The 13571-nt window shown below is 42.1% G+C and overlaps 1 protein-coding gene across 2 annotated transcripts in view; it reads right to left on the bottom strand.

The window, feature by feature from the left end:
• Positions 1-13571, bottom strand: part of LOC124553656 (neprilysin-2-like) — a 255589-nt gene that overhangs the window by 25611 nt on the left and 216407 nt on the right. For both annotated transcript variants that reach the window (XM_047127538.1, XM_047127539.1), the window contains exon 11: positions 1693-1861. In XM_047127538.1, coding sequence (XP_046983494.1) covers positions 1693-1861 — 169 coding nt within the window. The remainder of the gene's footprint in view (positions 1-1692; positions 1862-13571) is intronic.

Below are 13571 nucleotides of genomic sequence, written 5' to 3'. Positions count from 1 at the left end.
CATGTCAATGGCACGTATTCGGCGAATATTTACTATTTGCACGACATACGAGAGAGAATTGTCAGAGCATGTGCTTCGATAAGTACCGAAGTGACAAGGAATATTACTCAATCCTTGATAAGAAGATTGCAGCTCTTCATTCATACCAATGGTCATCACTTCTAACACCTTCTGTAAATGGACGTTCATGCCACATTTTTGACCTTCGCTGACCTTCAAAGACCTTACCGTTACATTACCATTGGATTCGTCTCGATAGCCGCTATCAGAAAATGAGTACCAAACTATAGCATCTCATTTAAAGCGTCCCTACCCAGCAACAAAAAACCAACGTCATATTATGGCCCCTGTTGTTCCATGCAACGTTTGTCGCACAAACGTTTCAGCTCCTATCATACTTTCGGAGTTATTTTTGGTGGCAACAGTTAATGACTCATTTATATATAGGGTGGGTCAGGAGGAAAGGTAAGTGTTTTGACAGGCACTGATAATGAAGAAAAACTTCGTGTGGACATATGCCCTATTCCGAATGGTTTCCAAGGTAGAACACTTTTAACATACATTTTTATTTATTTTCTGTATTATTCATTGTCAATGTTTACAACGTACCACAGTAATACAGAGGAAGTTGAGACGAACGTTTTGATGCAGGACGCTTGTGGTCTATCAAGTCGGAAAACTATCTCAAACTGGCCTGCAAAAAGCGCCTAGCTACGGACTTTCAATATTCTCACGATCTCTCCGCGCAAACTGTTAGTCCTAGACCAAAAATGAACAGGACTTTTTTTGCAGCAACTTTAATTTAGTTTAATTGTGTACTGAGACACGTTTTCGTCGGACTGTGCGGTTTTCGAGTTATTAAAGAAAAACGTACAAAAGTGATATTAAACGTGTTCTATCTCGGAAACCATTCGCAATAGGGGATATATCCATATGACGTGTTTTGTTCAGAACCACTAATACTATCGCGTCGCAAAGTGTGTACCTGTCCTCCTGACTCACCCTGCATATATAAAGTTAAGGAAGGCCAATGGTCTCTGCACTACAGCTGCATACCAATCGCAAACTCTTATGAGAATCAGAGTAAAGGGGATGACGGGCAAGTGACACTACGTCAGTGGTGTGTGGACAGGATGAGAATTTGGGTCTGGCAGGAGGTGTACCAGGGTAGCCCATGCAGTGGCTCTGTGGTCAGAGCATCTGCCTAGTAAGCAGAAGACACGTTCGAATCCCAATCTGGCACAAATGTTCAACTTTGCCCATTGATATAAATCAATGCCCACTCGCAGCCATTGTCTGCAATTCCTTTGTGTCTTAGTTCGCGGTGGCTGCTAGATCAAAATGATGTATGTGAAACACACAGACACACAGACACACACACACACACAGACACACACACACACACACACACACACACACACACACACACACACACACACACACACACACACGTTGGTAGTCTTTCGTCCTCACTTCCTAGTTGCTTTTGCTTAGTTTGGTTGGAAAGAAATGACAGATTGAATACCCTGAGCCTCTTTCGTCAGCCGTGCACTTCGGTAGTGAGTTAAAGACAATAGCGCTTTATCTGAGGACAGTGAATTGTGTGATGCACACCACAGCTGCCCTTTGGATAACCTAACACTTGCACACAATGGTCAGCACTTTTGATACTCCATCGTATAGTGTACTCACGTATGGAGTTCTCGAGTGTGTCGTAGAATGCATTGACGGTGGCCACATTGCTGTGGCTGGTCCACTCAGTCTTGTTGACGGGCTCCCGCAGCCGGCTGAAGGAGTAGTCGACGGCGAACCTGGACAGGTTGAGCACGCTCTCCAGGTAGAGGGCCGGGCTGATGTCCAGCTACAAAAGAACATTCGTGGGAAAAACACGTGGCGAGCCACCAACAGAGCACTAGCTAATAAGGATGGAGGTATGCGTAGTGATCGAGGGAAGGTTACGGGACTGCCTACTCACTGGCAACCCTGTGGGAAGAAGTTCTTCAGTGGTGTACAGTAGCTTTCTGACACGGTTTCAGATTTCTAGAGTATATAGGGAAACCACAATGGCCAGACACTAGTTCTCTGGCATCACTATAGCAGTCCCTGCGTATGTGCCGTGAACACGGCTGCTGTTGAAACTGGCAAATTTCTCTGGTGGAGGAAGTTAAGGTACTGATAAAAGATAGACTGGGGCTTCATAAGAGCGCTGAATCCAAAATCGTTCTAGTGCATCCAGAGTAACCATGGTCCAGCCACAGGCTCAGAAATGAGTTTTTCCAGTTGACAAGTCTCTGGACTGAACAGTTTGAACTGCACTTCTTCAGAGATTGGTGCTGTGTAACCATGTGGGAAACTGAGGAGGGTAATGTCCTGATAAAAGGGAGGCTAGGACTTCCTAAGAGTGCTGAGTCCAAAATTCTTCTTATGGTAACCATTGTGTCCAGACAGAATCTTTGTAATGTGTTTTCTCAATTGACAAGTCTTCCAACTGAAAGGTTTGAACTACACTTCCTCCAAGATTGGTGCTGTGTAACCATGTGAGGAGATATTGGATAAACACTCAGGACCTGAGGGTTGTGTTGTTGTTGTGGTCTTCAGTCCTGAGACTGGTTTCATGCAGATCTCCATGCTACTCTATCCTGTGCAAGCTCCTTCATCTCCCAGTACCTACTGCAATCTACATCCTTCTGAGTCTGCTTAGTGTATTCATCTCCTGGTCTCCCTCTACGATTTTTACCCTCCACGCTGCCCTCCAATGCTAAATTTGTGATCCCTTGATGCATCAGGACATGTCCTACCAAGCGATCCCTTCTTCTAGTCAATTTGTGCCACAAACGTCTCTTCTCCCCAATCCTATTCAATACCTCCTCATTAGTTATGTGATCTACGCACCTAATCTTCAACATTCTTCTGTAGCACCACATTTCGAAAGCTTCTATTCTCTTCTTGTCTAAACTATTTATCGTCCACGTTTCATTTCCATACATGGCTACATTCCATACAAATACTTTCAGAAACAACTTCCTGACATTTAAATGTATACTCGATGTTAACAAATTTTTCTTCTTCAGAAATGCTTTCCTTGCCATTGCCAGTCTACATTTTATATCCTCTCTACTTCGACCATCATCAGTTATTTTGCTCCCCAAATAGCAAAACTCCTAATTACCTTAAGTGTCTCATTTCCTAATCTAATTCCCTCAGCATCACCCGACTTAATTCGACTACATTTCATTATCCTCGTTTTGCTTTTATTGATGTTCACCTTATATCCTCCTTTCAAGACACTGTCCATTCCATTCAACTGCTCTTCCAAGTCCTTTGCTGTCTCTGACAGAATTACAATGTCATTGGCGAACCTCAAAGTTTTTATTTCTTCTCCCTGGATTTAAATACCTACCCCAAATTTCTCTTTTGTTTCCATTACTGCTTGCTCAATATACAGATTGAATAACATCGGGGAGAGGCTACAACCCTGTCTTACTCCATTTCCAACCACTGCTTCCCTTTCATGCCCCTCGACTCTTATAACCTGAGGGTTATGAGGCTGTAATAGTGGCTGGCAACCGTACTGTTGTCCAGCTTATGTCAGGACACACACCTGTAGCAGGCTTGTTAGTCTTTCTCTGTCCATTGCCATGATTTATAATACTGTTACCTCAGTAGGAAAGTTCAAAAACTACATTTAGGAGAAAGCTTCAATCCATGACTTTCTCAATACAGGATTTCCAAATGTGATCTTTAAAACCAGGTATCAATAGCATAGCATGAAACCTCGAGCCGTGGCGTTAGAACAACAAAATGGTAAAGTTTCAACAATACGCGGTCGGTGGCAGAGGATGTGTCGTCAGAGCTGATCTTATGAAATATGTGGGAAAACTCCAGCGACTGGCACAGCCAACATGGTTTTGGCAGGCACGCTGGCAGATTGCATACAAAGCAACTGATATACCAGCTGGATACTGAGGCATGATGTCCGTCAGAGGCTCTCCAGCACCTGAACGCCAAGCCTTGCTGTAACTGTATACATGCCTGTTCCATGTGTGGATCGATATTAAGATGGAAAAGAGTTGAACAAAAGTTTGAATGTGATTCTAAATGTCAGCTTAGGTTCACCTTCATAAAACTACTTGTGTTTCCACTCTTTTGGTTATGTTCCAACTAAGTTTTGATTTGGATGCGTTTGCCTCAGAGGACACTGTTTGTTTACAAACCGGATTTCTCTCCAATGGCGGTTTGAATGATGAAATGCGGATTGTGCTGACATTAACCACATGGTTATAACTTGTAATATTTTTGCTTGCTTGGCCTATGCTGGGACATGCCAAATCTAAAAGAAGATTTTGGTTTATTAGGAGACTTCATTTCAGCCAAGTAATGCGGTATATGGAAACTATAATGTTGTACAGCGTTGGATAAACTGACCTGGATGGAACTTACTTCATTGTGATCACCCACATGAAACAAACACGTTTCTTGTCTCCTTCTAGCTGTCCAGAACACATCCTTATAATGAAGAGTTGTCTTAGAGAATAGGGACTCCAGAATAGTCTCAGATAAGTGGGTTGTATCAGACTAAGAACGAACGTGCACAGTGAAAACGTACACAGTGAAAGTATGTTAGAAACATTTCGGATGTTATTCTTCTTTAATTATCTGTGATTTTTTCGCAGATTGATATGTGATCACTTTACACAAAAATGTTGGTGATTCTTGTGACAGTTAAAATGTATATTATCATCCATAATGAATATTCAAGTACTCACTGTCAACGTCTAAGCACGTATTAAACTTGTAGCAATCCTCACTCCTGTGAAGGAGGGTGCTTTCAATTGAGTTCTGACTGTGCTATGCAATTCTGCGTAAGGTAGACGTCGATAGAAGACGCACAGTGACTGGGAAGAACTTGTACAATGTATGCCTGAAGCATACATTTCCACCTGCAACGCTCACATGAAATGTTTGGCTGTGTTGAATCAGGTCACATTTTCGACAGAAATAAAATGTAGACATATTGCGTGCTGTAGTATTGAAACCTTATTTTAAGTAAACAAATGATTTTGATCTCCAGTTGGGAAGTGGTCAGCTCCGAATGAATTTATAAAACCTGTGAGAGATCTGGTTAATAACCATATTTTAACCCAAACCAGAATACACAATAGATACAAACAACTGCAATACTCAATACTTGCAAATACTCAGACGATGTGGTACACCTATGCACAGACATTTTTCTGAAATTATAAAAACGTTTCCTTCTCATTTTTTTAGTAAACAGCTCATTAAGTATTGTCCATCATATAAATATATGATCAAAAAAATCCATTTTCTATCATGATCAAAAAATACACTTTTATAGGAGCTACATTTTTCTAAATTTTGGTGAGATTTTTTATTAGTAATAATTATTTTTATCATTATTCTTATTTCTATAATTTATTCTAGATAATAATTTGAAAATATTTGTAAATGAAATAACTATATACAAATTTTTGTGGACTCAAATATCGATATTTTGTAAGATCGCTGTGCTGCAAACTGTTATATCTCTGGTCGTCTTGACCTAAAATGTTTTGGGACGAATTACTTGCATTCTGAAGTCTGTTGTTTTCTGATGCAATCATCTGATGCAACCAAGTTCAAGCATGTACTTGGTGGGAGATTGGTGAGGTTGTTGTTGGTGAACAGTTGTAATTTCATCATTGTCCAATGAGTACAATTTAGCCACACAGTTTTCTTATCTCAAAGACAAAAAAACTGGATCATACTACCTACATATAAAATATTATTCTTTCAGCGAGTCATGACTTTTCTAGCAAGCCACGTTTTCTATGAGGAGCCACAAGAAGCTGTAGAGAAAAATACACTTTAGTACTGTATGGCTTTTTTTTATAAATTTATTAGTTGCACGATACAAGCGTTTCAGTTCCTAAAAAAAGTGAACTTCATTGATATTTTTCAATTTAAAATATTTTAAAGAGTTTCCTCAATAACAGACGGCAGGTAATCTCAGTTTGGGTGTTTTTTCTGGTGTATTTTAAAAGCCAAGGATTCGGTTATTGCTGTGTATTTATGTTTTGCAGATCAAGATGGAAAAATAATATGTGAATTTGCATGAAAACAGACGCAATGAAATTAAACCTGAATTGTAAGAATTATATACAGACTAATACTCAGATATAACAATCAGAACTCGTGGACCATAACAGGATGACCGATAATCAACCTCCAAATTGGAGTTCGATTATATGGACACATCAAGATAAATAGAAAAAAAAACAATTTTTAAAATTCAGTGTTTTATTCAATTTGTGTTGTGTGAAAGTGTAGGAACAGTTACTATCCCTGAGCCAAAGATAGACTCTAAAGAAGAAATGGGTGGGGTGAAGACATAACACATACAGGATATTTCGAAGTAACAAAAAGGAAGATGAAGGAACTGAATCAGTGGAACGGAGGGATGTTGGAGTGAGTGGTTCAAGTTACAAAAAAATTGTCTGTTGACACTCAGAAAGGATACGAGCGCAGAAAAATAATTGATTATGTTGTCATCCGAAGTCGGTATCCTCATCTACATCTACATGGATACTCTGAAAATCACACTTCAGTGCCTGGCAGAGGGTTCATCGAGTAACCTTCACAATAACTCTCTATTATTCCAGTCTCGAACAGCGCACGGAAAAAACCAACACCTACATCTCTCCGCACGAGTTCGGAATTACATTATTTTATTATGATGATCGTTTGCCCCTATGTAGGTCGGCGTCAACAAAAGATTTTCGCGTCTGGAGGAGAAAGTTGGTGATTGCAATTTTGTGAGAAGATTCGGCCGCAACGAGAATGTCTTTGTTTTAATGATGTCTACCACGAACCCTGTACCATGTCCGTGACACTCTCACCCCTATTCCTCGATAATACAAAACGTACTGCCGTTCTTTGAACTTGCTCGATGTATTCCGTTAATCCTATGTGGTAAGGATCCCAGACCGCGCAGCAGTATTGTAAAAGAAGACGGACAAGCGTAGTGTAGGCAGTCTCTTCTGTAGATCCGTTGCATTTTCTAAGTGTTCTCCCAATAAATCGCAGTCTTTGATTCGTCTTCCGCACAACATTTTCGATGTGTTCTTTCCAGTTTAAGTTGTTCTTGATTGTATTTAGTTGCATTTACGAGCTTTAGAAGTAATTGATTCCTTTTAGCACGGACTCCTTTTAGCACTCATGTGGATGACATCCCACTTCTTATTGTTAAGGGTCAACTGCCAGTTTTCGCACCATGCAGATATCTTTTCTAAATCGTTTTGCAATTTGATTTGATCTTCCGATGACTTTACTAGACGACTGACGATAGCGTCGTCTGCAAACAACGTAAGTGGGCTGCTCAGATTGTCTCCCAAATCGTTTTTTTTTTTTCGGTCATCAGTCTACTGACTGGTTTGATGCGGCCCGCCACGAATTCCTTTCCTGTGCTACCCTCTTCATCTCAGAGTAGCACTTGCAACCTACGTCCTCAATTATTTGCTTGACGTATTCCAATCTCTGTCTTCCTCTACAGTTTTTGCCCTCTACAGCTCCCTCTAGTACCATGGAAGTCATTCCCTCATGTCTTAGCAGATGTCCTATCATCCTGTCCCTTCTCCTTATCAGTGTTTTCCACATATTCCTTTCCTCTCCGATTCTGCGTAGAGCCTCCTCATTTCTTACCTTATCAGTCCACCTAATTTTCAACATTCGTCTATAGCACCACATCTCAAATGCGGTTAGGTTAGGTTAGGTTAGGTTAGTCGATTCTCTTCTGTTCCGGTTTTCTCACAGTCCATGTTTCACTACCATACAATGCTGTACTCCAGACGTACATCCTCAGAAATTTCTTCCTCAAATTAAGGCCGGTATTTGATATTAATAGACTTCGCTTGGCCAGAAATGCCTTTTTTGCCATAGCGAGTCTGCTTTTGATGTCCTCCTTGCTCCGTCCGTCATTGGTTATTTTACTGCCTAGGTAGCAGAATTCCTTAACTTCATTGACTTCGTGACCATCAATCCTGATGTTAAGTTTCTCGCTGTTCTCATTTCTACTACTTCTCATTACCTTCGTCTTTCTCCGATTCACTCTCAAACCATACTGTGTACTCATTAGACTGTTCATTCCATTCAGCAGATCATTTAATTCTTCTTCACTTTCACTCAGGATAGCAATGTCATCAGCGAATCGTATCATTGATATCCTTTCACCTTGTCTTTTAATTCCACTCCTGAACCTTTCTTTTATTTCCATCATTGCTTCCTCGATGTACAGACTGAGGAGTAGGGTCGAAAGGCTACAGCCTTGTCTTACACCCTTCTTAATACGAGCACTTCATTCTTGATCGTCCACTCTTATTACTCCCTCTTGGTTGTTGTACATATTGTATATGACCCGTCTCTCCCTATAGCTTACCCCTACTTTTTTCAGAATCTCGAACAGCTTGCACCATATTATATTGTCGAACGCTTTTTCCAGGTCGACAAATCCTATGAAAGTGTCTTGATTTTTCTTTAGCCTTGCTTCCATTATTAGCCATAACGTCAGAATTGCCTCTCTCGTCCCTTTACTTTTCCTAAAGCCAAACTGATCGTCACCTAGCGCATTCTCAATTTTCTTTTCCATTCTTCTGTATATTATTCTTGTAAGCAGCTTCGATGCATGAGCTGTTAAGCTGATTGTGCGATAATTCTTGCACTTGTCAGATCTTGCCGTCTTCGGAATTGTGTGGATGATGCTTTTCCGAAAGTCAGATGGTGTGTCGCCAGACTCATATATTCTACACACCAACGTGAATAGTCGTTTTGTTGCCATTTCCCCCAATGATTTTAGAAATTCTGATGGAATGTTATCTATCCCTTCTGCCTTATTTGACCGTAAGTCCTCCAAAGCTCTTTTAAATTCCGATTCTAATATTGGATCCCCTATCTCTTCTAAATCGATTCCTGTTTCTTCTTCAATCACATCAGACAAATCTTCACCCTCATAGAGGCTTTCAATGTTTTCTTTCTACCTATCTGCTCTCTCCTCTGTATTTAACAGTGGAATTCCCGTTGCACTCTTAATGTTACCACCGTTGCTTTTAATGTCACCAAAGGCTGTTTTCACTTTCCTGTATGCTGAGTCTGTCCTTCCGACAATCATATCTTTTTCGATGTCTTCACTTTTTTCCTGCAGCCATTTCGTCTTAGCTTCCCTGCACTTCCTATTTATTTCATTCCTCAGCGACTTGTATTTCTGTATTCCTGATTTTCCCGGAACATGTTTGTACTTCCTCCTTTCATCAATCAACTGAAGTATTTCTTCTGTTACCCATGGTTTCTTCGCAGCTACCTTCTTTGTACCTATGTTTTCCTTCCCAACTTCTGTGATGGCCCTTTTTAGAGATGTCCATTCCTCTTCAACTGTACTGCCTACTGCGCTATTCCTTATTGCTGTATCTATAGCGTTAGAGAACTTCAAACGCATCTCGTCATTCCTTAGTACTTCCGTATCCCACTTCTTTGCGTATTGGTTCTTCCTGACTAACGTCTTGAACTTCAGCCTACTCTTCATCACTACTGTATTGTGATCTGAGTCTATATCTGCTCCTGGGTACGCCTTACAATCCAGTATCTGATTTCGGAATCTCTGTCTGACCATGATGTAATCTAATTGAAATCTTCCCGTATCTCCCGGCCTATTCCAAGTATACCTCCTCCTCTTGTGATTCTTGAACAGGGTATTCGCTATTACTAACTGAAACTTGTTACAGAACTCAATTAGTCTTTCTCCTCTTTCATTCCTTGTCCCAAGCCCATATTCTCCTGTAACCTTTTCTTCTACTCCTTCCCCTACAACTGCATTCCAGTCGCCCATGACTATTAGATTTTCGTCCCCCTTTACATACTGCATTACCCTTTCAATATCCTCATACACTTTCTCTATCTGTTCATCTTCAGCTTGCGACGTCTGCATGTATACCTGAACTATCGTTGTCGGTGTTGGTCTGCTGTCGATTCTGATTAGAACCGCCCGGTCACTGAACTGTTCACAGTAACACACCCTCTGCCTTACCTTCCTATTCATAACGAATCCTACACCTGTTATACCATTTTATGCTGCTGTTGATATTACCCGATACTCATGTGACCAGAAATCCTTGTCTTCCTTCCACTTCACTTCGTTTATATAGATAAGGAACAGCAAAGGGCCTGTAGCATTACCTTGGGGAACGCGAGAAATCAGTTCTGTTTTACTCGACGATTTTCCATAAATTTCTACAAACTGTCTGACAATAAACAACGAATCCAATCACGTAATTGAGACGATTTTCCAAAAGCAAGGAATTTCACTGCAAGCTGCTTACACATAAGCACCGTGTCAAAAGCCTTCTGGCAATCTAGAAATACGGAATGAACTTCGAATCTGTTGTCAATAGCGCTCAACACTTCGTGTGAGTAAAGAGCTAGTTGTATTTTACGAGAACGATGTTTTCTAAATCCGTGTTGACAATATGTCAATAGACCGTTCGCTTCTAGGTAATTCATAAAGTTCGACGACAATACATATTCCAAAATCCTGCTGCATATTGGCGTCAATTGTATGGGCCTGTAATTTAGTGGATTACTCCTATTGCCTTTCTTGAATATTGCCGTGACCTGTTGCAACTTTGTCTTTGGGTACGGACCTTTCGTCGAGCGAACGGTTGCATATGATTGTTAAGCAAGTAGCTATCGCATCAGCTTACACTGAATGGAACCTAATTGGTATACAATCTGAACCGGAAGGCTTGCCTTTTATTGATTTAAGTTGTTTCACTACTCCGAGGATATCTACCTCTAAGTTACTCATGTTGGCAACTGTTCTTGGGGTGGGTGGCTCTGAGCACTATGGGACTCAACTGCTGTGGTCATAAGGCCCCTAGAACTTAGAACTACTTAAACCTAACTAACCTAAGGACATCACACACATCCATGCCCGAGGCAGGATTCGAACCTGCGACCGTAGCGGTCGTCCGGTTCCAGACTGTAGCGTCTTTAACCGCTCGGCCACTCCGGCCGGCAACTGTTCTTGATTCGAATTCTGGAATACTTACGTCGTCTTCTATGGTGCAGGAATTTCGGAAGGCTGTGTTTAGTAACTCTGCTTTGGAAGCACTGTCATCGATAGTATCGCCATTGCTATCGCGCAGAGAACCGCTGATTATTAATTTCAGTGTCGATAAGTTCTGAGGTCGGTCATCTTCGGTTTGTGATGGTGTTAGTGTTTACACTGTATGTGTGGGTGTTATCATTATAGAGTTTCTCTGAAAACCGAGGTTTTAAACTCGCGTGCACAGCGCTTACTTGTTGGAGTTATGCCTTTAAAATGGCAGGGAGTGCTCCTGTCGAAATATCGGCGGTTGTCAACAACGACACGCGGCTGTGTTCCCGTAAGTTATTTGAACACTGTATACACAGGGAAAGACTAAGGTGTGAGTAACTGGTTCACGAATTTTTGGCCAAAAAAAAAATACAATAACGCCCCAGTGTCACCTCCACATACGTCAGATTAAGCCCCGTGCGATACTTTTCTGTTCACAAAAGTAGAGGCAACCTTGAAAGGTTATCGTTTTGCGAGACAGGATTAAAAACGCATCGCTGAGAAAGCTAAAAGCTATCCCACAATTCGAGTTCCAGAAGTGTTTCAGGGATTGGAATGAAACGCTCTTGCAAAGATGTATAACAAGTACTGTAATTCGAACTTTTTTCAGAAAACAAAAATTTCCATTATTTTTTGAATATACTACATATACACTGAAGAGCAAAGAAACTGTTACACCTGCCTAATATCGTGCAGGCCCTCCGTGAGCACGCAGAAGTGTCGCAACACGACGTGGAATGGGCTAGACCCACGTCTGAAGTAGTGATGGAGGGAACTGACACCATGAATCCGGCAGGGCTGTCCATAAATCCCTAAGAGTACGAGGGGGTGGAGATCTCTTCTGAACAGCACGTTGCAAGGCACGCCAGATATGCTCAGTAATGTTCATGTCTGTGGACTTTGGTGGCCAGCGGAAGTGTTTAAACTCATAAGATTGTTCCTGGAGCCACTCTGTAGCAATTCTGGACGTGTGGGGTGCCGCATTGTCCTGCTGGAATTGCCCAAGTCCGTCGAAATGCGCAACGGACATGAATGGACGCAGCTGATCAGACGGGATTCTTACGGACGTATCATCTGTCAGAGTCGTATCTAGACGTATCAAGGGCCCCCTATTACTCCAACTGCACACCACACCATTACAGAGCCTCCACCAACTTGAACAGTCGTCTGCTGACATACAGGTACCTTTGATTCGTGAGGTTGTCTCCATTCCCGTACACGTCCATCCTCTCGATACAATTCGAAACGAGACTCGTCCGACCAGGCAACATGTTTCAGTCATCGTCAGTCCAATGTCGATGCTGACGAGCCCAGGCGAGCCGTAAAGCTTTGAGTCGTGCAGTCATCGAAGGCACACGAGTCGACCTTCGACTCCGAAACCACATATCGTTGATGTTTCCTTGAATGGTTCGAACGCTGACACTTGCTGATGGCCCAGCAATGACGTCTGCAGCAATTTGCGGCTCTTCTGACACGTTGAACGGTTCTCTTCAGTCGTCGTAGGTCCCGTTCTTGCAGATCTTTTTCCGGCCGCGGCGATGTCGGAGATTTGATGTTTTACCGATTCCTGATATTCACGGTTCACTCGTGAAATGGTCGTACTGGAAAATGCCCGCTACCTCTGAGGTGCTGTGTCCCATCGCTCGTGCGCCGACTATGACACCACGTTCAAACTCTCTTAAATCTTGCTAACCTGCCATTGTAGCAGCAGAAACCGATCCAACAACTGTGCCAGATACTTGATGTCTATAGGCGTTGCCGACCGCAGCGGCTTATTCTGCCTGTTTACATATATCTGTGTTTGAATACCCATGTCTGTACTAGTTTCTATGGCGCTTCAGTGTACGAGGTGCATTCAAGTTCTAAGGCCTCCGATTTTTTTTCTAATTAACTACTCACCCGAAATCGATGAAACTGGCGTTACTTCTCGACGTAATCGCCCTGCAGACGTACACATTTTTCACAACGCTGACGCCATGATTCCATGGCAGCGGCGAAGGCTTCTTTAGGAGTCTGTTTTGACCACTGGAAAATCGCCGAGGCAATAGCAGCACGGCTGGTGAATGTGCAGCCACGGAGAGTGTCTTTCATTGTTGGAAAAATCCAAAAGTCACTAGGAGCCAGGTCAGGTGAGTAGGGAGCATGAGGAATCACTTCAAAGTTGTTATCACGAAGAAACTGTTGCGTAACGTTAGCTCGATGTGCGGGTGCGTTGTCTCGGTGAAACAGCACACGCGCAGCCCTCCCCGAACGTTTTTGTTGCAGTGCAGGAAGGAATTTGTTCTTCAAAACATTTTCGTAGGATGCACCTGTTACCGTAGTGCCCTTTGGAACGCAATGGGTAAGGATTACGCCCTCGCTTTCCCAGAACATGGACACCATCATTTTTTCAGCACTGGCAGTTACCCGAAATTTTTTTGGTGGCGGT

The sequence above is a fragment of the Schistocerca americana genome, chromosome 11 (assembly GCF_021461395.2).
Source record: "Schistocerca americana isolate TAMUIC-IGC-003095 chromosome 11, iqSchAmer2.1, whole genome shotgun sequence".
NCBI lineage: Eukaryota > Metazoa > Arthropoda > Insecta > Orthoptera > Acrididae > Schistocerca > Schistocerca americana.
Note: the sequence above shows the minus strand (reverse complement) of the source record. Positions and strands in the feature narration are given on the sequence as shown.